Source organism: Panicum virgatum, chromosome 7K (genome assembly GCF_016808335.1).
Source record: "Panicum virgatum strain AP13 chromosome 7K, P.virgatum_v5, whole genome shotgun sequence".
NCBI lineage: Eukaryota > Viridiplantae > Streptophyta > Magnoliopsida > Poales > Poaceae > Panicum > Panicum virgatum.
Window position 1 is genome coordinate 36,604,593 of NC_053142.1, and position 25,126 is coordinate 36,629,718.

General features: G+C 48.7%; 3 protein-coding genes across 4 annotated transcripts; 1 reads left to right on the top strand and 2 right to left on the bottom strand.

The window, feature by feature from the left end:
• The first annotated feature begins 11,977 nt into the window (after positions 1 to 11,977).
• LOC120641250 (BTB/POZ domain-containing protein At1g67900-like) lies at positions 11,978 to 14,671 on the top strand. The gene is made up of 4 exons (XM_039917293.1): positions 11,978 to 12,341; positions 12,430 to 12,499; positions 12,723 to 13,889; positions 13,977 to 14,671. Exons 1-4 carry the CDS (start codon positions 12,283 to 12,285, stop codon positions 14,523 to 14,525), a joined length of 1,845 nt encoding a protein of 614 aa, XP_039773227.1. The 5' UTR covers positions 11,978 to 12,282; the 3' UTR covers positions 14,526 to 14,671.
• A 2,924-nt stretch (positions 14,672 to 17,595) lies between these two features.
• Positions 17,596 to 19,639, bottom strand: LOC120641251 (pentatricopeptide repeat-containing protein At2g15630, mitochondrial-like). Its single transcript, XM_039917294.1, has one exon. The coding sequence runs from the start codon at positions 19,567 to 19,569 to the stop codon at positions 17,995 to 17,997; it is 1,575 nt and encodes a 524-aa protein (XP_039773228.1). The 5' UTR covers positions 19,570 to 19,639; the 3' UTR covers positions 17,596 to 17,994.
• Positions 19,640 to 22,784: 3,145 nt separating this feature from the next.
• Positions 22,785 to 24,996, bottom strand: LOC120641252 (SUPPRESSOR OF GAMMA RESPONSE 1-like). Of its 2 annotated transcripts, none has more exons than XM_039917296.1 (5): positions 24,839 to 24,996; positions 24,492 to 24,678; positions 23,816 to 24,357; positions 23,295 to 23,564; positions 22,785 to 23,185 (listed from the first exon to the last, which is right to left on the bottom strand). In XM_039917296.1, exons 1-5 carry the CDS (start codon positions 24,965 to 24,967, stop codon positions 23,123 to 23,125), a joined length of 1,191 nt encoding a protein of 396 aa, XP_039773230.1. In that variant the 5' UTR covers positions 24,968 to 24,996; the 3' UTR covers positions 22,785 to 23,122. The 2 variants fall into 2 exon arrangements, with proteins under 2 accessions (XP_039773230.1, XP_039773229.1); XM_039917295.1 differs by having other exon boundaries at positions 23,295 to 23,567.
• Between the last annotated feature and the right edge of the window lie 130 nt (positions 24,997 to 25,126).

The window sequence follows — 25,126 nt, forward strand, 5'->3', positions numbered from 1 at the left end:
GGTTGTGTTTCTTGTTGGAAAAACGTCTCCGCCCCTTCCTAACGAATCGTCGCCCGGGAGGCAGTTTATGAAAAAAGGGGGTTTCCCTCCTTTTGTGGAACTTCGATAGATGATTTGTTTATTAATGAAGCAACGTGCGCAAATTTTGTATTTTGGGAAAAACGTCTCCCCCCTTTCTTGAGCGCTGTTGTCTCGAGGGGTTTTATTCTTTCTTGTATTTGTTTCGGGTAGATCGAATGATCGGTACCGAGGGTTCAGATGGAAAAACATCTCCTCCCTTTCTGGCATCCATCTTTCGATTCTTCCGATGATATTTTTGGTTCGGACCTTTTGAAAGGTCTAAGCCCCTTGGCGTTCGTTTTGCACTTATTGTGCCCTTTGTGCCGAAGGTTTTTGGGTTCGGACCTTTTGAAAGGTCGAAGCCCCTTGGCGTTTGTTTTGCACTTATTGTGTATTTTGTGCCGAAGGTTTTTTGGTTCGGGCATTTTGAAAGGTCGAAGCCCTTTGGCGATCGGTTTGCACTTATTGTGCATTTTGTGCCGAAGGTTTTTTGGTTCGGGCTTTTTGAAAGGTCGAAGCCCCTTGGCGATCGTTTTGCACTTATTGTGCCCTTTGTACCGAAGGTTTTTGGGTTCGGACCTTTTGAAAGGTCGAAGCCCCTTGGCATTTGTTTTGTACTTATTGTGCCTTTTGTGTCGAAGATTTTTTGGTTCGGGCCTTTTGAAAGGTCGAAGCCCATTGGCGATCGTTTTGGACTTTTTGTGCCTTTTGTGCCGATGGTTTTTTGTTCGGACCTTTTGAAAGGTCGAAGCCCCTTGACGTTCGTTTTGATAAGTATGCAAAGTTTTTGAATTCTGCATACTTTGCTAACTTACTGTTTTATGCAGCATGTAGATGCTGGCCGAAGCTTGCCATTTGGGCTGCTTAGGCGAAGGTGACACTTTGTTTGGGGGGAATTCATTGCATTGAAATAGTTTACAATGGGTCCACCTCGTCAAAAACCTCACCTCCGGTATGGAGTTTCCCCCTGTGAGGAAAAGAGTACAGCCCTTTTACAATGTAAAAAGAACTGAAAATATCTGCGAAGGTTCGCAATCGCTTATAGTTTCGCGATGCAGCCTTTTTACATGCTTATATGTAGTACTTTTTAAGGCTGTCCACATTCCAAGGATGTTGCAGCTCATTGCCATCAGCGTCGGATAGATGATATGACCCTGGCCTGTTGCTCTTGATTACTAGGAATGGCCCTTCCCACTTGGATTGAAGTTTGCCGGAGGTTTCGGCGTTTGGCTTTCTTTTTAGAACACAGTCTCCGACTGTGATGCTCTTTTTCACAACCTTCTTGTCCATCCACTTCGTGGTTTATTGTTGACACTTTTCTAGGTTTTCCGAAGCTTGTAGGATGTCTAGTTCCATGAGGTCTTCGTCATCCGAGGGGATGGCCTCAACTTGGTGGGTCACCCTTAGGCTTCGGTTTTTAAGCTCCTCCTGTGTCATTGCTTCGGCACCGTAGAGTAGCCTGAATGGGGTGGACTTGGTTGTTCTTGATTCTGAGGTGTTGTGGGACCAGATGACCTTCGGGAGTTCATCGGCCCATTTGCCCTTTTTCTGATCAAACAGGCACTTTTTGATGCTGCCGAAGATGATGCCGTTGACTCTTTCGACGGCCCCGTTGGATTGCAGGTGGTACACCGAGGCAAAGATTACTTTCGTGCCCACACTGTAATAGAATTCTCTGAAGAGCTGTGAATCAAACTGTTTGCCGTTATCGACAGTGATCTCCCTTGGGACCCCGAACCTGCAGATGATGTTCTGCCAGCAGAATTTTCTGATTGTTTCTGCTGTGATGTTGATGAGTGGCTTGGCTTCGATCCACTTTGTGAAGTACTCAACAGCAACTACTGCGTACTTGTAATTGCCCTGAGCTGTGGGTAGAGGTCCCACTAGGTCAATTCCTCATCTTTGAAGAGGCCAGGTCGGATGTATCAGCTGAGTTGACTCCGAGGGTTTAGAGGACTTCGGGCCCATCATTTGGCATGCTTGGCATATTTTCACTATGTGCTGAGCGTCCTTCAGCGCCGTTGGCCAGAAGAATCCTTGCCTGAAGGCTTTGGAGACAAGTTGTCTGAAGCCAATGTGGGATCCACAAAACCCGGAGTGAATTTCCTTGAGTCAATTCCTTCGGTTGTCGAGATGCACTTTAACCATGGGCTGGTGACGCCTGACTTGAACAACTCTCCCTCGGAGATGACATAGCCCCTCGCTCTCTGGAACATTTTCTTCTCCTCTTTCTCATTTGGCAGCTCGATGTTTCCCCGAAGGTACTCCGTTATAGGTGTTCTCCAATCTTCGGCTGAGATGACTGAAACTTGTTTTTCTTTTTTTGGCTTAACCGAAGGTTCTGTGATTTCTTCGAAAAATACATCCGAGGGTAATTGTTCCTTTCTGGATGCTGCTTTTGCCAGCTTGTCAGCTTCGTCGTTCATATGCCTCGTCATATGGACAATGTCGAAGCCCTTGAAATGCTTCTCCATGGCTCTGACGGCATCGAGGTACTCGATGGGTTCTGGTTTTCTTGCCTCTGAGTCTTTTTCAATGTGGTCTCTGACAACCTTCGAATCTGTTCTGACTATGAAGTTTTGGTGGCCGAGGGCTTTCATTTTGCGAAGGCCCAGGAGCAAAGCTTCATACTCAGTGGTGTTGTTGGTTGATGATTCAAGGTTGCCGAAGCTTAGGCGCGCCGCGTATCTTGTTTTTGCTCCTGAGGGAGATTCTATGATTGCAGCGACGCCTGCTCAATCGTTGCACCAGGCTCCGTCGTAGTGCACGATCCAAGTTTCAGTCGAAGGTTCCTCCTTGAAGGTTGGGGGTGTCCAATCGGCAATGAAATCTGCCAATACTTGTGACTTGATGGCTGTTCTTCTCTCGAAATCTATGTAGAACTCAGAGAGTTCCGAAGCCCATTTGGCAATTCTGACTGAGGCCTCTCTGTTACTGAACAAGTCATACAGAGGTTGATCTGTGACTATGATGTAAGGATCGATGGACCAAGAGGGGGGTGAATTGGGCCTTTTTTAAATTTCTAGACCAAAGTAAAACAACCTTAACCTATGCAATACTAGTAAAGCTCAATTCACAAACCGGTTAACTAAGCAAACTACACAAGCTATAAAGGATACAATAAGATATAAAGCTAAGCAAGGTAGAGCTAAGTTATGATCTCTAGAGTCAAGCACATGAATAAATTGCATGAAAGTAAGTGCTTGAATGTAAAGAGTGGGCAAGAGACGACCGGATTTTTTCCCATGGTGTCAATGTGTTGGCACACACCCCTAATCCACGTTGTGACACTCACTAAGAGTCTTGTCACCTCTCAAGTCACCGAGACGAGGGTGCTCACTAAGAGTCTCCGTTCACCATCCCGGCGTGGTGGAGCTCAAGCCACGTACAATCTTCTTCGGGCTCCCACAATCAACTTGGCAAGCTCCGCAAGAAACACCTTAATCACCAAGATCGCCTAGGTGCTGCCAATCACCAAGAGTAACAAGCTAGGGCCTTCACTTGAGCAAGAACCGATCACCAAGAATGGATGCACACAAGTTTCTCTCTACTCAAGTCCTTAGTCTTGCTTCTGGGATGATTGAATGATCAAATGAGTGGAATATGAAGCTCAAGGTGGCTCTCAATAATAGAATGAGTGTATGAGTGTTGCCTGGTGTCAAGAGACTTCAAAATGACCCATTGGAGGGGTATATATAGGCAGCTCATGCGGATAGAGCCATTGGAGAAAAGCTGCCAGAAAAGTACGCAACGCCGGTTAATCCGACGGCCCTCCAAAAGTCATCGTCGTTTTAACCGATGAATGTAAACTGTCCATTTGAAAAACTAGCCGTTACAACTCGGGCAATTTAACCGACGTATCATCGGTTTAACCGGTGAGTGTAGTTGTCCACTAATCAACTGAAAAACCAAATCTCTGGACAACTGCACCGACGCTAACTCAAATCCATCGTCGGTTTAACCGGTGAGTATAACCTTAGAAATCCCTGGAAAAACCAACGTTTTGGACAACTGCACCGACATTAATTTCAAATATCGTCGGTTTAACCGGTGAGTATAATCTTAGAAGTCTCTGGAAAAACCAACGTTCTGGACAACTGCACCGACGTTAATTTCAAATATCGTTGGTTTAACCGGTGTACTCAGTGTCCATGCTTCAGTGACAACGTTTAACCGACGTATAGAAAATTGATGTCGTCGGTTAAACCAGTGATAAGACTTTTTTCTGATTTGTCTGTTTTGATTTGAGTCTTGAATGAAATCCAATTCTTCTTGAGATATGAGTTGAATAGCACTTGTTTGAGCTTCCAAGAATCTGAGTGATCAATGTGTGCATCCATTTTTGATTGACCATGTCCATGCTCAAGTTACTTGGCCTTAAACCCGTCTTAATAGTGCGATTTCTACAAAACTATAAAACCTATACTAACCTAAGTGTCCTTCTCAACCTTGCGACACTTAGGACTAGAAAGATCCTTAGTCTTGTTATTTACTTGAGTTGAATACCAAGATCGCCTTTTTGAATGATGAAATTTAGGGGCTTCTTTAACATATGATCCAATGAGCGATAATATTTCATTAAGCTGCACAAACTCATTAGTTACAATAATGGTTGTCATTAATCACCAAAACAAACCTTAAGGGCCTAGATGCTTACATATGATTATCTTGTGAGCTTCGAAATAATGTCGAAGCTTCCGAGCAGACATGACTACTACATATGTAATTTTCTCTAGCTCTGAGTACAGGAGCTTCGAGCCTGCAAGAGCTTCGGATACGAAGTAGACAGGTAGCTGCTTCTTCTTTCCCTCAATTTCTTTCTCGAGCACGAGCGCTGCACTGACAGCAGAGTAGGATGCTGTGATGTACAGGAGCAACACGTCCTTCGGGTCAGGTGAGGTCATTTTGACCATGTTCTGGAGATGATTTTTGAGTTCCTGAAGGGCTTCGCTTTGCTCGAGGCCCCACTCGAATTTGTTTGCGTTCGAAGGACCTTGAAGAATGGTAGGCTTCGGTCAGCAGAGCGAGGGATAAATCTGTTTAGGGCTGCTATCCGCCCTGTGAGTTTCTGCACGTCCCTGATGGACTTAGGCTCCTCCATGTTCCAGAGAGCTTTTACTTTGTCAGGATTTGCTTCGATGCCTTTGGTGTACACGTGGCATCCTAGCACCTTTCCTTTGTGAACTCCAAAGATACACTTGTTGGGGTTCAAGGACAGCCCTGCTTTTCTTAGGCTTGCAAAGGTTTCGGCCAGGTCTGCCACATGGTTACCTCTTATTGAACTGGTTACTACAATATCATCAACATAAGCCAGGACATTTCTTCTGAGTTGGTGCTCTAAGACTACAGGAGGCATTCTTGAAAAAGACTGTCCTGCATTCTTTAATCCTTCGGGCATCCTCACGAAGCAGTAGGTGCCGAAGGGTGTTATGAAGCTTATTTTCTCTTCATCTTCCTTTCTCATCCATATCTGATGGTATCCGGAGAAGCAATCCAGCAGAGATATCAGTTGACTGTTGGCTGCATCATCAACGACTCTGTCGATTCTTGGCAGTGGGAAGTCATCCTTCGGGCAGGCTTTATTGAGGTCAGTGAAATCGATGCACATGCGCCATTTGCCATTCTTCTTTTTGACCGGCACGGTGTTTGCCAGCCATGTTGGGTACTTAACTTCTCGAATAACATTTGCATCTAGCAGTCTCTGGACTTCGGCCTTGACTGCTGCGACTTTTTCATCTGCCATTTTGCGAAGCTTTTGCTTCTTCGACTTGATGTTTGGGTTGATATCCAAGCGATGCTCAATGATATCTCTGTTGACACCCCGTAGGTCGTTGGCGGACCATGCAAAAACATCTTGATTCTTGCGGAGGAACTCGAGAAGCTCTTTTTCTTCCTCGGCCTCGAGGGTTGCATTGATAGTCACCATTTTGTCGGGTAGATGCACATCAAGGGGGACCTTCTTGACTTCGCAGTCTTCCTCGAAGGTTGCTTTCTCACTGTCTCTCTGCTGCTCTTTGAAGGTAACGGACTTGGATTCAGTCCAAAGGTTGTGGACATTTTTCTGGCCTGGGGTGTATCCCCGCTCTATGTCCCGCGCAAGCTGCTGGTCCCCGCGGACGGTGATGACCCCCGCGGGAGCTGGAATCTTCATGCACAAGTACAGTTGATGAACAATAGCTTCGAACTTGTTGATTGTCCCCCTTCCTAGGATTGCGCAGTATGGGTAGGGCATCTCTACCACATCGAAGGTGATGTGCTCTGTTCTTGCATTGGCTGTGTCTCCGAAGGACACAGGGAGTGACAGTTTGCCGATTGCGTTCACTCTCTTTCCTCTGAATCCCATTAAAGGGATATCCGAAGGCTGAAGCAGGCTTCGGTCGATGCCCATCTTGTCGAAGGTGTCAGAAAAGATGATGTCTGCAGAACTGCCAATGTCAACTAGTATCTTGCCAATCCTCTAGCCCTGAATGTTTGCCTCGATGACAAGAGCATCTGTGTGTGGGTAGCTGATGAGGTTGACATCTTCTTCGGAGAAGGTGATCGGAGAGTGTGACCACTGGGTTCTCTTAGTTGGACCTTCGGATATGATGCAGTGGACTTGCCTGAAGTAGTCTCTGTGCTGTCTCTTGTTTTCGAAGTCCAGGGTGGAACCTCCGGAGATGGGCATGATCATCCCGAAGGTTGGTAGTGCCGCGGGTTGTCTATTTGTGGTTTGGTTTTCTTGTTTTGGCGGGTGGATTGGGGGTGGTGGTAGCTGCTCTTGTGTTGGCTGAGCTTGGGTGGTGGGTTGACTGGGTTGTGTTTGAGAGTTTGGCTGCGGCTGCCAGTTGTAGTTGTAGTTGAACATGGGTGGGCGATATGCTTGGGTAAATGGGGGGTGGAACGAGCGAAGGTTGTGTGTATTGTATTTGTTGAGGTTGAGTTTGTGGAGTCTGAGGCCATGTAGTGTGCCCAACTAGCTTGACTTTTTTCTCGGACTCCATTCTCTCATGGGTCTTCTTCTTCTCCGGGCACTAATTTGTTCTATGGTCGGAGTCAGACCCGTGGAAGTGACAGAAGAATTTTTTGGGTTCACGCGAAGGTCTGCGACCTCGGCCCCTTCCTCTGCCGCGACCTTTGCCCAGTGCTCCGGACGAGGGTTGCTTGTCATTTGAGTGTTGAGGTTCCGATTCTGGTGGTATCATGAAAGGATCAAAGGTTAACTGTTCCTCATCATCTTGTGAGGGTTCCACAGGTAAAATGAGTTGCTGAGCTGGCTGCTTCTCTTGCTGTCATGTTTGCTTATTGTATTTTTCTGCCTGACGCATGATTCTTCTTTGCTCTACCCTTCTGCGGTGGTCAGCATCTGACTTCGCATACTTCTCTGCTTCTGTATAGAGCTCCTCCAGGGTCTTCGGGGGCTCTCTTGTGAGATGAGAAGCAAGCTGGCCAGGCAGGAGACCTTCGATGCATTTCTCAATCGCATCTTTCTCTGGGAAATTTGGGATTTGAGCCTTCTTCTGAACGAACCTCCGGAAATAGTCATAGAGAGGCTCGCGGTCGTGCTGTGGGCACTTGAAGTCTTTCACAGTGTTGGTATTTAATCTTCTGAAGCCTTGGAAGTCCTGGAGGAGCCTTCCTTTCAGCTGGTACCAGTTATTGATTGATTGTTGGGGAAGGTATGAGTACCAGTTGGCCACAGAACCTTCACAAGCCATGACAAAGGACTTGGCCATGGTTGAGTCATCACCTTCGGCCGAAGCAATGGTTGTTTCGTAGGCCATGAGAAACTGAGTTGGATCAGTTGTAGCATTGTATTTGGGGAGCTGTGTGGGCTTGTAGCCGAGCGGCCATGAAGTTCGCAACAGAGCGACTGAAAGTGGCGAGGTCGGGTCAAATGGGAGGTTGACCGGTGGTGGCCTTCTGTGAGCTCTGTGGATTGGGTTTGATGAGCTTCGGTGTTTTCGCTGCCTTCAACCGGATCTCCATGAAGAACAGCTTCGGTGGTGATGTTTTCAATTCATGGGTTGGCTTCTTCGTGTTGTGGTGGAGAGCCGTCGAGGACATGGCCAGGCTCAGTGGAGTTGCTTGTGGTGCCGGCGGGGGCTTTCCTCTTCGCTGGGGCCATCGAAGGTTGTTTTTCGAGCTGGAATGGTGGGCGCCGCTGTTGGGATCTTTGCTTCTTAGATGCCCAAACAGGGAGCATGAACAATATAAAAATGGCAAGGAGAATAGTCAATTAATTCCCCAGTAATGACTAGAAAATTCAACCCTTTACACTGTGGAAAGAGGGGGGTATTTATACCCCTAGCCCTCGGCCAGGTTTTCCTAAATTGCCCCCTTCCAACCCATTTACAGCTCACTTACAGCCGATTTCGGGGTAAAATTACAAGGTGAGAGGTGTACAAGTCCGACCTTCTCACGTATTCACATTTTACACACACGCCTATTCCCGACGAAGGTCCTAGCAACCTTCCTCCGGCTTGTATTCCGTCCTTGATATGCTTCGGGCTTCAGGATCCTTCACAGGCCTCTCTCCCGGAAGTTATTCACTTTTTGGCGAATAGCCATCACCTTCGCAGACGAAGGTGAGCCCACTGTCCCTTCGCAGGTCCTGGCCTTCGAGCTCCGGCTTCTGGGCGGTCGACCGTCTCCTTCGGCCTCCCGAAGGTGAGCTCCCGGGCTCTGGGCACCCTTGCAGACGGCGATCGCCCTTCGGGTGCGTTTGTCTCCCGGTGCCGGAGCCCTGCAGACACCCAAAGAGATGTTTCCGGGGGCGGGATTAACCTCCGGGTGCTCTCCCGAGGGTCCAATCCCCAATAGTTGCTGGGCATTTAAATCCTGTTTGACTCGCTTGCCAAGATAATTAATTACAGGACATGAACACTTTAGCCAGGATATAAATGCTAAGATTATTTATACAAATGGAAAATGATTAATCTGTTGAAGTAAAATGATTCAGACATAGGAGTAGAACATTTCATCCAAGTGCGTAAAATTATTTATCATAAAAAGTAGACCTCCATTGTTGATGTGTAGTTATTTAATTGAGCCGTTGTAATATATTTTGGGTTGACTGCGAGTAAAAATCAATGAGTACTTAGTGCCCCCAACTCCTAACTATTTGCTTCAGGAAGTAGTAAAATCCAGTGAAGTGTGTGTTTTCAATGCATACTTTGACTTGGAGCCCCTGATTTGATGCGGTTGTCGTCTATTTTAATGCAGTTTGATTGTCTACGTTAATAGATCATTGATTGGCTAGTAAAAGGGAGCCATGCACGTGTAGTTGAGCGGCGTTCCAGTTGCAACTCTTGAGTTATGGGAAATATGCGGATGGAGTATAAAGTGGAATATGCGGAAGTAAAAAATCAGTGGCTCATTGGTGAAAGCAGGGCTGGAAAAAAAAAGCTCGCGGCTCGCGAGCGGATCGGGCTCGGCTCGGAGCGGCTAGCGAGCCTGGAACGAGCCGAGCCGAGCCTCTTTTCTCGGCTCGCTAAAATACCGAGCCGAGCCAGCTCGCTCTGGCTCGCGAGCCGGCTCGCGAGCTGAGCCACCTATGGACCACTTGTCAATTGTCATGTAATTTAAAATATTTTCTCTTCATTTTACCTTGTTGTGGCTATGGTACTGTTAAAATCTTGATATGGTATGTTAAAATCTTTATGTGGTACTATTAAAATCTTGATGTGGTTACACTCTTGTATGTGATCTTTGAATCTGTGAACTTTGATGAAAATATGCAATAACTAGCTGTGGCTCGCGAGCCGGCTCGAGCCGGCTCGCGAGCCGATAACGAGCCGAGCCGAGCCTCTTTCAATGGCTCGTGAAATTACCGAGCCGAGCCAGGCTCGGCTCGCTGGATGACCGAGCCTCTTCATTTTGTTCATGATTGGATATCCGTGCAGTGCTACATTTAGTTTAATAATGTTGAGTTCTAGAAAATTACTCCATTTGCCTCGAAAGATTATTCCTTGTTTATGTGTCCAACTATTACTCCTTGTCTATGCAATTGAAACTATTAATTTTTTTTTCCTTTCATCGCTAAAGGATTGTACCCCGTGTGTATGTTCGAAGTTCAATTACACCATTCGTAATTTTGAAAATTATTCCAAATTCTTTGGTCTCTAAAGATTATCTCTTTTATAGACAACCAATTAATCCGTACGTTGATATAAACATGATTTTGAAATATTATTATTCCTTATTCCACGTCATTACTCCTACTGGTCTCTAAATATTATTACTTGTGTATGTATTCGATTACTTCATCTCTATAAAGACAATTACTACCTATTTTATTTACGAGTAATTTCAAGCTAACTGATTTTCATAGAGTAACTTTGAAGGATATGAAACAATTACTCATATTTGAGAATGACGTGGCGTAGAGCGCCGCTGCTGTTGAATCTGTTGACTACCTTGGCTTGAGAATGACGGCAAGGTCTATGCAAGCAAGGTCGTTGGCGCATCGTAGCTCAGCAGCCGTGTGCATGCCGAGATGCACCAGAATTTGGTCTCCCAGCCACTTGGGGGACAACAACGCCGGTGAGGGGATGCGGCTGCTGCCATCTAAGTTTCTGTGTCAGAAGAGAGAGAAGAGAGAGCGAACTAAGGGCTGGGAGTTATATATATATATATATATATATATATATATATATATATATATATATATATATATATATATATATATATATATAGCATGTCCAATCATGCTTCAGTTCAATTGGATAGCTAGGAGTAAATTGGTAAATCATTTTACGGTTTGTTTTGAAAATTATACAGTCGTAGCATTGATGAGTGAGGGAGAGGCTGGCAATTAATGGGATGGAATTAACCGAGGAAAATCCGTGCTTGCCATAACAATGATAGCTATTAATTGCGTGATTCACGAGAGTTTGGAATAGTTCCCTATTCTATTCAAAATGAACAGTAAAAGCCATGTATATTTTACTTCAATTTTGTCTGCCTTTACTTTGTTGGGTGGGGATAATAATTATGTAGTATTGCTGGGTGTTGAATACTATTCAACATACTGTGTGTAGAATAGACAATATATATATATATATATATATATATATATATATTCAAAAAAATAGTGTTGCAATTACTAAGTGTTCAACAGTTCGCTGCCAATGTAGTGCGGCTGAAGTTACCACCTGTAATGGGACATCAGCGTTTCTTTTTGTCACGGGGATGTGAGCTTAAAAGTTTCCAGAAGTAGAATGGCAGCGAGAACGCTTGATCCGATACATGAGGTTGGGAAAATTTGCGGCACCCGTTAATAAGAGAAAGAAAGGGGAAAAGAAGATATATAGGGAAGATATATTTACTTTTTCTAAAAAAGAAAGAGATAATACAGAGCTTCTATTTAATGAAGAAAAGTCTTAATTCCAGATATCCAAATTGTTGGATTCGTTGATGGAGGACAATGAGCTGCTTTGGATGACAACTATTTATGTGGTCCAGTTATTAAAAAATCTGATCGTTGTTAAACTTCCAAGAATGGGAGAGATTGGAAGCCCTGGAACTCATCAAGTGACAGACAACTTTTTGATGCTAATGATGCATGTACCTCAACTGAAGGAAGGTCTCACCTTTCCCCTCCCTCCTGGACCACAGTTGATTTCCTTATTGTGCCCACAATCAACTACTAGCACAAACAAATCAGCGAAGCAAAAGCCCGAACACCTGTCCAAAAAATGAGAACGCAGCTAGCTCATTGCACAGTACCCCTTTACATTACGTTCAGATTCAGTTGGGTGAGAGTGAAACTGATTCGAGGCTCACTGAACTTGTGACGGGAGCCGGGAGGGAGGAGCGCGAGGGAGGAAGCCACCAAACCGCCGGAGCCGGCCGGCCACCGTTCGCCTGAAACAATTAACGGCCGGAAAAGCCCTTCTTTTACCCTGTCATCTTTCCTGAGCCCGTGCTGGTCCCCGGCCGGCGACGTGCCTCTCCGAATCTCCGATCAGGATTCCTGGCCGTGGCAGGCAGGCGAGCACTGTTCCCTGGGCTGGCCGTGCCGCCGAACTGGTGTCACCTCGAGCTGTGATCTTGGACCCTTCCTTGCGGTTCCCAGCAGTCCCATCCGCGCGTTTGGATCCTGTCCCGTCCCTCCCCAACCGCAGCCGCAATGACATGATATAGCCCAGCCGCCAGCGATCACGTCCGGCTCCCACGCAGTGGACTCGCGGTGGACTTGTGGCAGCTCCCACCGGTCTCGTCTGGCGACCCCTCTCCGCCATGAAGCTCATGAAGCTCGGCGCGCGGCCGGACACCTTCTTCACCTCCGGGCCTGTCAGGTAGTGGCTGCCAGCCTGCCAGTTCGTTCCGTCGTCTACGGGTGCGTGCTTGTGTTATCTGATTGGTGTGGCTCGTCGTCGGTTCCAGGTCTGTCTACACGGAGGTGGCCACTGACCTGGAAATCCTGGTGGATCATTTCCTGTTTCGTCTCCACAAGGTAGACGCAGATTCTGTTCTTTCTAGCTATCTTGTCCCCTCCACTGCACGAGTTCGATTGTTGATTTTTTTTTTGATGGTCTTCGATTGTTGATTTGGCAATTGGCATCATGGATTTTGAAAGCACATCCGATTGATGATTTATCTAGGGTTCTTGTGATGTTCTGTTCTGACCAAGTTTGTTCCCTTCTCCGTTTCGCCGTGCGCGTTCTCGAACTCGGCAGTTCCCTCTGCTCTCCAAGTGCCTGCTGCTGCAGGCTCTCTGCGCGGAGTCCGACGCCATCGAGCTCCCGGGCTTCCCGGGCGGCGCGGAGGCGTTCGAGGCCTGCGCCAAGTTCTGCTACGGCATCGCCGTCACGGTCGGCGCGCACAACGCCGTGCCGCTCCGCTGCGCTGCGGCGCGCCTCGGCATGACGGAGGCCGCCGACCGCGGCAACCTCGGCGCCAAGCTCGACGCGTTCCTCGCCTCCTGCCTCCTCCGCCGCTGGCGGGACGCGCTCGCCGTGCTCAGCGCCACCGCCCGCCACGCCGCGGCCTGCGAGGAGCTCGGCGTCACGTCCCGCTGCGTCGAGGCCGTCGCGATCCTCATCACCGACCCAGGCAGCGGCGCCTCCGAGGCCGCCGGCTGCTCCTCGTCGCCGTGGTGGGCGCGCGACGTCTCCGAGCTCGGCGTCGACCTCTTCTGGCGCGTCATGGTGGCCGTCAGGGCGGCGGGCACCGTCAAGGGGAGAGCCGTCGGCGACGCGCTCAAGGTCTACGCGCGCCGGTGGCTGCCGAACGTCGCCAGGAGCGGCTACCTGGTGGAGCAAACCGACGGCAGTGCAGACGTGGCGGCCACGGACCACCGGTTTCTTGTCGAAACAATTGCAAGCTTGCTTCCGGCCGAGAGGGACGCCGTCTCCTGCAGCTTCTTGCTAAAACTTCTCAAAGCGGCGAACGCCCTGTGTGCTTCGCCGGCGACAAAGGCGGAGCTGACTAGGAGGGCGGCGCTGCAGCTGGAAGACGCCAGCGTGAGCGACCTCCTGATACCGTCGTGCGCAAGCGAGACGCTGTACGACGTGGACGCGGTGATGGCCATCCTTGAAGAGCTGGCGCTGCGGCAGGCGGCGGCGGGGATCCCGGAGGCAAGCCCGCCGCCGCACGCGCGCGGACACAGAAGGTCACGGTCCGCCGAGAGCTCGGAGTTCGAGGGAGCGCGCCGGTCTACGTCCGCCGCTGCGTCGCACGGCGCGATGGTCCGGATCGGGAGGCTGGTGGATGGGTTCTTGATGGAGGTCGCCAAGGATCCTAACCTGCCGCTGGACAAGATTATCGCCATTGCCGAGGCCGTGCCGGATTGCGCCCGTCCGGAGCACGACGATCTTTACCGAGCCGTCGACACTTACCTCAGAGTACGTGGAACACAAAGAGGATCATTTCAGGTCACGCTGCCCCGATTGATTTTGATGTCTTACTGTTCTTGGTTCGGTTTGTGACAGGTGCATCCAGAGATGGACAAGAGTTCGAGGAAGAAGCTGTGCAGGGTGCTCAACTGCAGGAAGCTCTCCGAGACGGCGTCCATGCACGCGGCCCAGAACGAGCTGCTGCCGCTCCGGGTCGTCGTGCAGGTGCTCTTCTTCGAGAACGCGCGCGCGGCGGCGCTGTCCGGCTCCGGCCACGGGGCCAGCCGCGTCGCCGGCGTGGCGGGTGGCGTCAAGGGGCTGCTCGCCAAGACGAGGAGGGAGGCGGGCGGCGAGGAGGCCACCAAGGACGAGCAGAGGCTCCGGGGCCTCGCCGGCGACGACGACTGGAGCGTGGAGGGTCTGAAGCGCGCGGCGTCGAGGATCTCGACGCTGCGGATGAAGCTGGAGGAGGAGGAGGAGGGCGACGACGCCGACGACGGGGCGTTCGTGCACAGGGCTCGCCCGGGGCTGGTCCGGAGCGCGTCGTCGCGCGTCAGGGCGCTCTGCGCGATCCCCGCCGGGAAGCCCAAGCGGATGCTGAGCAGGCTGTGGCCGTCGAGCAGATCCATCACTGGGAGGGAGTGAGTAAGAGGCGTTGAGAGACCTGCGCAAGATCAACACGGCGTGGCGCCAAACTTGAGTCCGATCATTGGCAGCGGTGCATCTGCACAACCGATGCGCATTTGCTATGTTTAAGTTTGATTCCAAAATACACCAAATGAATTTGAATATAGAATAGTAAAATGAAAAAAAAAGAAATTGAACGTTCGTGCTAGGCATCGGTAAGCTCCCGTCATCTTTAGAATTCAGGTATGCAAACGGCGGAACGGTAGCGGTGGTGCGTGCCACTAGAGGCAGCCGAGAAGAAGGGTGGCGCCGGCGGCGTGGGGGCAGAATGGCGGGGGTAGATCAAGACCAACGCTATCACTTTTCCTGGTTCCCCACCCATGGATAATGAGAGCCGGAAGAAGGGCTTTGCAGTGCCAGTCAGCGAGGGGCCAACCATTGGCAAATGATGCCTCGTTTCTTTGGCGAACACATCAAATGATTCTTTCGCTTTTTGCAGCGGCACCTGCACCTACCTTAATCCCCCTCCTGGAGGCGCCGGCATCATTGTTCATGAGCTCTAATCCCACTACATGCCGGCATATGATTGCAAGTGCCAACTTTACAGAAAGGGAGAGAACGGAGCAGCACAAGGGGAAAATAAAAGATGAAGTATGTACGTGTGTATCGGACGAACGCAGACGCACACAAACGCGCGGAATCATGGCTTGATGGGGAAATCGAGTGCTGTACACCAACAGCTTCGCTGCAAGTTGTTGCAAGTAGATACGCGCAGGGGGACATGATACATGCGTGGGTCATGCGTGGCACGATCTCTGACGGGGAAAAGGAGGAGGAAGAGCTGATCAGCATGGAGCCAACTTTCTCAGGGTCGCCTACACGTTTGGCTCTTTGCCCTGTTGCTCGTCTCTTGGCTATCATAGCATCTAGCAGCATAGCATCAATCAAGCCTTCGATTCTGCAAATCATGTTTCCTCCCAAGGATTGGTCATGTCTTGGCATAGGGCGTTAGTGGACGGACTGTCACCGGATGGGAGTGATCTGGACAGACACTCTTCTCTTTCGGCCAGGTGATATCGTGCCAAAGCCCAAAGCGTTAGAGGCTTTGGGAGAGGCTACGAGGAGACCCTGCTGATGGCCGTCGCACCATGGTGGTTTCAGGCGTCCACTGAAGAGATTACATCGAATGAACTTCCACTGGTACAAACCAGAGACACCGTTTCAGCTTGGCTGGTGGCCATCACTGTCTCGTTGCCTGAACAATGCCCACAACATGACAAACGCGCCCCAGAAATGCGTACATGTGCCGTTTGATCCTTAATCTCTTGAGCGATTTTGTGTTTTGCGTAAGGGAATTTTTATGTGCTATCTTAATCCTTTCTCGACTGAGACAGGCTCTATCGGCCAATCGAAGTCTGGACATGCTATGTGCCAAAATTCTGAAGAGGCCCTTCGGTGTCAGCGAGGTCCCTGCAGCACAGGCGGCCACAGGGCGCGCACGAGCTCGGCGGAGCAGGCGAGGACGGCGGCCAGGGCGAGCCCCACCAGCGCGGCCCCGACGAGGGCCGGCGCGCTCTGGACCACCCAGAACGCCATGCTCGTGGGCACCGCCATGGCGACCGACCACTGCAGCACCTGCGCGCCCGCCCTCGCCGCCCACCTCGCGCGCCGCCCGCGGGCGCCGCCGCCGCCCTCCGGGAGCGCGCACAGCGCCAGCAGCGACGTGAACACGCAGAAGCTGGCGAGCTGCGACGCGAAGACGGCCAGGAGCACGTACTCCTCGCGCGCCGCCAGCTGCGCGGCGAAGGCGGCGCCGGCCACCAGGACCACCAGCGCCAGCGTCCGCGTCGCCGTGGGCGAGCCGCGGGGGAGCGCCCCGCAGCCGCAGGCGCCGCCGGACGACGGCTCCTTCTCGCCTGCCGCCGCCGCCGCCGCCAGCAGCAGCAATGGCTCCTGCTTCTCCACGTCGGTGACCGGCGCCCCCGTCTTTGATTCCGCTTCCATCGCGCACGGCTGTGCTTGGAGCTGCACTGACAAATCCGTGGAGTAGCAAGAGACACGATATATAATGCGTAAGGCAACAAATGCATAAGCAGATAAAGCCCCACCGCGGCAGAAACAAGAAAGACACGTCACGATGAGACGACGCTCCATAAGTGAGCGATTTTTACAAGGCCAGGAACGAGCATACACCTGAGTATCTTAGGTGGCGACTGGAGGTTAATTAAAGAGGCAATGGCATTAAGATTGGTAAATGCGTCAGGATGATGTGATCCCAGCCTAATTTTTTGACCAGCAAACAGTGGTTGATGTGGACTCCTAGGTCACCTTTCTGGCCACCAAGCCTCCCCCCATTTCTCTCCAAGGATAGGTCATGTCTAGGCACACGGCGCACCATCACATGATGACCGATGCTCATCTGTATAGTATAGGCACCCTTTTGAAAAATCTCGCTATGATTTCCAGTTAGTGCTAGACTAGACTTAGACTACGACGCGACCAGGTGTTTTCGGGGATCATTCCAGCATCTTTTTTTAGCTGCCTAGATTTCCATTAATGTAGTTGATTCTCAGAAAACAGGGGAACAAAAGAAGGCGTGTTGTCAATTTGTGCGTAGTACATGGTTCAGTAGAGGCGCAAAATTATCTTCGTTCATGTGCAGTTAGTCGTTCAGTTATCGTTTTAGAACATACAGGCATAGAAGCACCTCAGCTTCGCAGTTCTATAAAGAAAACATGACCTAAAACTAAGGATTCAGTCTGTAGCTTTGTGCTTCAGAGGGGGCAGATTGATTATGGACATAAGCAATCACAATGAAATGTCCAGATCAGCAAGAATGCAGATGCACCCCAAGGCCGCAGCCAACTAGACACCAGCAAGCCCGACAGAAACCAAAAGTATCAGAATTCTATGTAGACACTAGACACCCTTTATTCTGTTCTTCAGTTTATACTTAAAAACAGTAATAAGGGTTAGGACCACACAAATTGCAGACAATGTGATGATGTCAATGACTGTAAAATGGAGGGGGTGATTACAATTACTCCGGCCACAACTTTTTTGGACAGGACAGGTCATTAAGATGAACTTTGCACAAGTGATCAGTGGCAAGCCACAGTCGAGTTTATTCTATCAGATTGATAGGAAATATGAACAAAGGATGTGACAATGAGATAACTTAAAAATAAGCTCAGTTATAATATAACCAGACAGAAAGCTCCAATTTTATCAAGGGTGCTTTCTCCCCTTTCATTCTCAAATGCTACATTCTTCACAGATCAAACGATAGGCCTAAGGCTACAACTCTGCTAAGGGCCACTGTTGGCACGAAATGCCACTGTCACCTAACCCTTATTACCAATGCTGGTAATCTTGAAATGGACAATTTGTGCTTCTGCCAAGAAATGCTATTGCACAAAAGCGCATGTTAGCACAAGCAAGCCTTTGGTGCACTTCGAATAGATAAGCCTATGCCTTCCAAGCAAGCTCAAGCTTCTGCATCATCTGCCGCGGCTGTTCGCTCATCTTCAGTGGTAAGTCCCTCAATCAGCGAGATGTACGTGCTGTCATCAGGGGCGATGCCCTTCTCGACCATCTCTTTCATCAGGTTGTCGGCGTCATCTCCCTGGCCATTCTTGCACAGCCCCTGTATCAGCGCATTGTATGTCATAAGTGTTGGGTTGAATCCCTTGTTCATCATCTCATCCCAGATCCTCAAAGCATCCTTAACGTCACCCTTCATGCTGTAGCCGCTGATCAGTGTATTGTAGGTGACAAGGTCTGGCTGGATACCCTTCTTTGTCATCTTATCAATGAGTCCGCGCGCTTCATCAAGACGGCCCAGCAAGCACAACCCTCTCATCAGCGTGTTGTATGTCACGTCATCTGGGGCGATCCTCTTCTTCTCCATCTCTGCCATGATCTCAAATGCCCTATCCATATCTCCTCCAGTACAGTGGCTATTGATCAGAGCATTATACATAACAACATCAGGCCTGATGCCCTTCCTCACAGCCTCGCTAAATAACCTATCGGTCTCCTGAACTTGCCCTTTCCTGGACAATGCATATATCAATGACGTGTAAGTCACCGCGGTCGCACGCACCCCTTTCCGAGACATCCCTTCAAACACCTCCAGTGCTTTCTTGTCATTCCCCTCTTTGCAATAACCATTGATTAATATATTATAAGTGAAAACATCTGGGAAATGACCATTCCTCTCCATCTCCTCGAGCACCGCATAAGCATCTGATGCACGTCCAACCATGAACAACGCATGCACAAGTAAATTGTAGGTTGCAACCGTCATGTCAACCCCCCTCTCTACCATATCATCCCGGTATTGCAGCCCAACATCCAGTTTGCCCTGGTCACAGTAGCCTCCGATCAATGCGTTGTACATCACCGCGGTTGGCTTCACTTCTCCCGCAGCCAGCATTTCGTCGAACACCTTAGCTGCGTCCTCAGTATGGCCAATCTTGCGCCACCCAGAGATCACCGTGGCGTAGGTGTACTTGTCGGGGGCGATGCCACCGCGTTCCCGCATCTCGCGCATGACGTCCAGCGCCGCCTGGACGCGGCTGCGCGCGCAGAACCCCGCGATGACCGTGTTGTAGGTGACGGCGTTGGGGCGCGACATCTGGCGCAGCAGTTCGAGCGCGCGGACGGGCTTCCCCGTGGCGCAGAGGTGGCGGAGCATGATGTTGAAGGTGGTGGTGCAGAGCGGGAGGCGGAGTCGGTAGATGTCGGCGAAGAGCGCGAAGGCCGGGGCGGAGGGGAGGGAGGACAGCAGCGGGTGCAGGGAAGCGACGGGGATGGGGACGGAGAGCGACTTGAGCCGCCCGTAGAGGCGGAGGGAGGTGGCGTGGGGGCGAGCGGCGGCGGAGGCGGTGAGGAGGAGGTGCGGCAGCGACGGGGACGCCGCGAGGTGCGGGAGCACGGCGAGCGGGCAGAGGGCCTGGTCCGCGGACAGCGCGGACTTGAAGAGCGCAAGCGCTGCGGCCGGCGTCGGCGCCGCGCGGGCGGCCGCCGCCACGGCGGCGGGGGAGGTGGGCGGCGCCATGGAGGTAGGACTGGGAGGCCAGTCGCGGGTTTCTTCGGCGCGCCCGCCGTGTGAAGTCAAGGCAGCCTCCAGCCGGGTTGTACGCCGCGCACGCCGCCGGACTCTTCGAGTTCGACCGCTTTGCAAAGCAGCGCGCTCGTTACCGCGACGGTGACTGGGTGCGTGTTCATGGGCCGGGCCGGGCTGGGCTGGGCTAGTGCTGTAGGTTCCTTAGTTTTATTTACTCCCTCCATTCCAAATTATAAGTCATTCCAAAAATTTTAAAGAGTCAAAGTATTTTTAAGTTTGATCAAATTTTATATGACAAGATAATAACATTTATGATACCAATTAGGTATCATTAGATTTTTTGTTAGCTATATTTTCATAGTGCACATATTTGATGTCATAAATCTTTATACTTTTTTCTATAATTTTGGTCAAATTTTAAGATGGTTTGACTCTCCAAAATTTTTAAAATGACTTATAATTTGAAACGGAGGGAGTACTTATTTTTACTTATTTTTTTAGTTTTCTAAAACAATATTTATAGTGTAACCGCGCGCGCGCACTGCACACACGCGCTGGGCTCCATGGGCGAGCCTTGAGAGCTCAAGATTCAGAGCGAGGCTCCTATCCTCCTCGTGCAGAGGACAATCTTGTCTAAGAAGAACTTCGAGGAAGACTTGAATTTAGGCTCCAACCCAAGTATCTCGAGACGACGAGACATGAAGGAGTTGTTCTCGGGTGCGGCGACGTCAAGCAGGCGCATGCCGTTCTTGCTAGCTTGATCGTCCTGTGATGAAGTTAGGTTGTTTAGTTAGTGAGTAGTCACTTTTGTGTTATGTCCCTAGACTCGGACTTTTATTATATAATCTAATAAAAGGTGGACTAGTGTATGACGTGACGCGAAGTGTAACTTAAAAATATTTTCTTCTATCTTAATATAAAAAAGCGCAGCTCTCCTGCATTTTTGAGAGAAAAATAAACAGAGCTCTTGTCCTACGGGCAGGCTGTGGCAGTGTGGCTCGAGGGTGCTAGCTGGCGACGGGAGAGGTCGCAGCTCCGTACGCTTGCCGCGTTCTTGCGGTGGTGTTCATCTTCCTAGCTGGAGCCACGGCCCGTGTGTGTCTGTTTTGAGTGTTCGCGCACACGGCTTCTCTCATCCCTGAATGGAAACGACATAATGTTGGGCAAAGACAAGTGAAGCCCACACTCCGACACACAACACATGTAACGGCAGTGCTCCAAGCACCCATGGCTCGAATGTTAGGGCGCATTTAGTTCCGTTTGCAAAAAAATTTGGGTGTCAAATCGATTCTTTGACCAGATGTCAGGAGGACTTTTCGGACACTAATTAAAAAACTAATTTCAGAATTCACTTGGAAACCGCGAGACGAATGTTTTGAGGCCTTTGACCGCATCATTAGCACATGTGGGTTACTGTAGCACTTATGGCTAATCATACACTAATTAGACTCAAAAGATTCGTCTCGACGTGTACATCCAAACTGTGTAATTAGTTTTGTTATTCAATTACATTTAGTGCTTCATACGTGTGTTTAAAGGGGAGGTGAAAATTTTTGGGTGAAAATTTTTGGGAACTAAACGCGCCCTTAGTAGCACTAGTGCACTACACACACATCAGAGTTTGCTTCCTTTTTATGATAAGTCTACACATCAACAGCAATGCACAACAAGTTAACAACATGGGTGTACTGCTTGGTTAAACATGAGCTATTATTCGGGTGACTAGGCTGGGGAGGAGCACTAGCAGAAGATCTCACCTTTGCTTCGAGGAATGTTGCCACCTCCTCATCGAATTTGAAACAAAACAATAAAACCACTAGCTCCTGTTAACGCAACAGCAGCGAGATAGTGCTGCCAATTTCCTCATGGGCCCCATTGGATCCAATGTCCCTCTCTACGAAGGTCATGGATCTCTCTATCCCCACCACAAATCCGGCCCCATCACGCCCTGGCTCTGAATGTTGCCTCCACCTTGGTAGTGCTGGCAAAGAGAGAGATACAGATGCCATGAGAGGGAGAGGAGGGAGAGAGGTAGAGTGAACAAGGAGAAAAATGAAATTAGCACCTCCTCGTGGAATTCGGGGCACAACAAGAACATCACCTGCTCTTGGAAATGCAATCGCATGAAGATCTAGTGAAGTCCTCATATAGTGCCACCTTCATCATGGCTTCCATTGAATCAGATGTCTTTCTCTAGGAAAGATCATGGATCTCTTTATTTCGTCCACAGATCCGGCCTCATCATGCCTCAGGTCTGAATGTTTCTGCCGCCTAAGTAGTGCCGACAAAGAGACACATATGCCATGAGAGAGAAGAGAGACATAGCTAATAAGGAGAAAAATTAAATTAGGGTTTGTAGAGGGAGGCATTGCAGATAGGTTTTGTTCAGGATGGGCGCGATCGTGGCCATCTGATCTAGATAGATGGCTTTGATTGTGTCACTAGGCTGCTGATGTAGAGGGTTGGATATCTTTTATATACAACTCAGACTCGACTCGATTCATCCCAGTGGATTGTTTTGAAAAGCCAAGTAGCTATTTTTACTAATGTTAACCTAAATGTTAAACAGTTTTAAACAGTGAAAATGGTTTTGCACTTCTTTACATGGCTATGCCTACACGGCTACTCACCGAGTAGTATTTACGCACCGTGTAAACAGCCGTTTTTGCTCGTTTCGTTAACAAGCTGGCTCAAGCTACTCGTGAGATGAGCTTGGTGCACAACTTAACACAGGGTTGGACTATGCCCTAAAAAAAAGGGTTAGACTATTACAATATTTAAAATTAATTTAATATTTTGTGACTAAACTTAGCATGCACCTGTATTTTTTAGATGAGAGATCGGCACATGGACATGGAGTTCATTCTGCAAGTTGCAATGAAACTGAGGTAAAAGGGACAAAAGTGCGGCTTTAGTTTTTTTGAAGATAAACATGCTGCTACTATAATACTTATAGCCGAGCTAAAACTTTAATCTATACTGCTAGCTTCTAAATTTACATCTTGCTCGAACTATTAACGAACCGAGCCGAGCCAGCAATTTTGCTCATTTTGTTAATGAGCTCAGCCGAGGTCTCGTTAATCTAACAAGCCGAACCGAGCAGAGCCGAGCCGCCTCGGGGTCCAGCCCAACATACAACACCCCACCAGAACCTTGGAAGGTCTAGTTCGCAAAGCAATGTAATCAAACATCAGAGCTCCGCTAGCTCGAATTAACTACACAACATTTTTTTTTCATCTTTTGAGGTGGACTAAACATCGTCAACACTACACTTATAAGATGTGCTACGCATCACACAACAACATGGCTATGACATACAGTTGCTTAGACGGGATGTTTGTCTGGGAACCTCTCTCGGTTCTACCACTACTACTGTACAAAATTTCCCACGAGATGCCGAATTTGCAGGCTTGCACGCTGCAAAGTTACACAACGAAACGAAGAAGCATCTCATGAGCTGAGGAATCAGACACAGCAAAGTCATAAAACAAAATTGGCACTTTATTTCCAGCAGTGCCTCTGCTTCTAGCTCCAAGCCTTGGCGTCAGTAGAACTTGAAGCTATCCAGCCAGCCCCCGAAGCTATCCTGTGAGCCGAACTGTATGTCCTGACAGATCACAAACAAACTCATGAGCATTTTCACCATGAGAATAAGATTGCGACCATGCGACTTTACTGCTTCAAGCGAACAATATAGAGGCATGAGACAGACTCACAGCTAAACTGACACTATCTGATGGTGTTACAAGGCATGGAAAAGTAGGATCCAGATCAGGCAACCCATCAAACAGGTCCGTGTTAGAACCATTGACGGGTATCCTTGCTTCAGGTTCAGAGCCTACAGGAGGGGCATCCCTGATCTGCCTCGGTTTATCTGAGGCGGGAAGGTCCGCAACTACAACAGCTGGTGGTAATTCAGCAAACCATGCAGAGCATTCGGCTGCTTCAACCTTCACCCGGCGAACGGATGTGCCACATTCTTCTTCCTCCTGTCACGAATTCAGAAAGCAATGTGAAATTCTCCAGCGAACCAAACAAATTACAGTAACATGAAAACAGTGAACAGAGCTGTTCTAAACATGACACATATGCATAGAGTAGAGCTATTTTAATAATTAAACAATATGAAGAAGCTGTTTGAATATAATAACCTACAGTAAGATAACAGATGACAGCTTTTAGATTTTTATACCTAGCAGCAAGTTGATAAATCGTCACATGTAACAATTGGATTTACCTGATCCACCTGAATGGGGGTATACTGCTCGGTGTCGCATGGGCTGTTGCTCAGGAGATGGGGCTGGGGAGGATCGGTTTTGGGCGTTCTAGGATCGATTTTTGAAGCAGATGGCTCAGAATTTGGGGTTCTAGGATCGATTTTTGCAGCAGATGGCTCAGATTCTTGTTCAACATCATCCATTTCAGACTTGTCAATTTTCTTTGATAGCAATTGGTAGAATACTTTGGAGACGACCAGTTCACCATCCGCTTCATCTTCATCTGCACCAAGATGATACTGATGCATCACCCAATTGTCTCTATCTATCTTGCTGCCACCTCTCTTAGAACCTTTATAAAGAACTAAGATCTTCTTCCAGCCTTTCTTGAAACCATTCTCGTCATATATGGGTTTGGATGCTCCAGTCTTATGCCATCTCATGTGCTCATCACAAACACTGCCATCGTTGCCACTAATCTTGCGACGCTTGCGATGACCACAGCCATATGCGTTTGATACTTTATGGAAGAAATGGAGGCTGCTACCATCCATCTTTATACCTACCAGAACAATAGAAATGCATGAGTTAATCAACTTAGATAACAACAAGACATGAGATAATTTATTAGTACGAAAAAGCATTGATCAATTTAAAAGTAAATAAATAATAATCATGTGTACAAGACATGAGTACCGGGGAGATTTTTGGGATGTGTATAGCAAATTCCCCCCATCTCTTCTATAGTAGGTATAAATTCATCAATAAGTGCAGGGGAATTCGAATTCTGCAGGCTGTATTTTCCTTGTAAATGCTGAAGGAGTTCTAAATCTGACGGATCAAATTTGACACCAGCAGGAAGTTCTGGCCACACTAAAGAAACCTGAAAATCAATATGAGGTTCCAAAGAAAAACAAAGACTGGTCAGAGTGCTTGCATGGAAGGACATATTCGAAATTCAATGAGAGGCTATCAAACAACAGGGCAATAAAATACACATAGCAGTCATCAACTCATGACTAAAAATAGTTAACTGAACTTACGTTACTAGTGTCAATGCCACGTTCACAGTTGGGGCACTTGATGTATGGTTCCGCAACTAATTCGCCAAGTCGAAGACGGATCAAGTGACTGGCGTTTCTTATTCTTTTAACGAGTCCCACCCCAGTCATAATCCACGAACTGCAGAAAGGTAGAACATCCAATCATGTTAGGATTTATGAAAGGATCTTTTGAATCTAACAGATGATAAATTAAAGCAAGGACTATTTAAAGAGAAAGGGAAAGTACAAGTGATGATGTGTAGCAAACACATGATCAAAAGAACATTG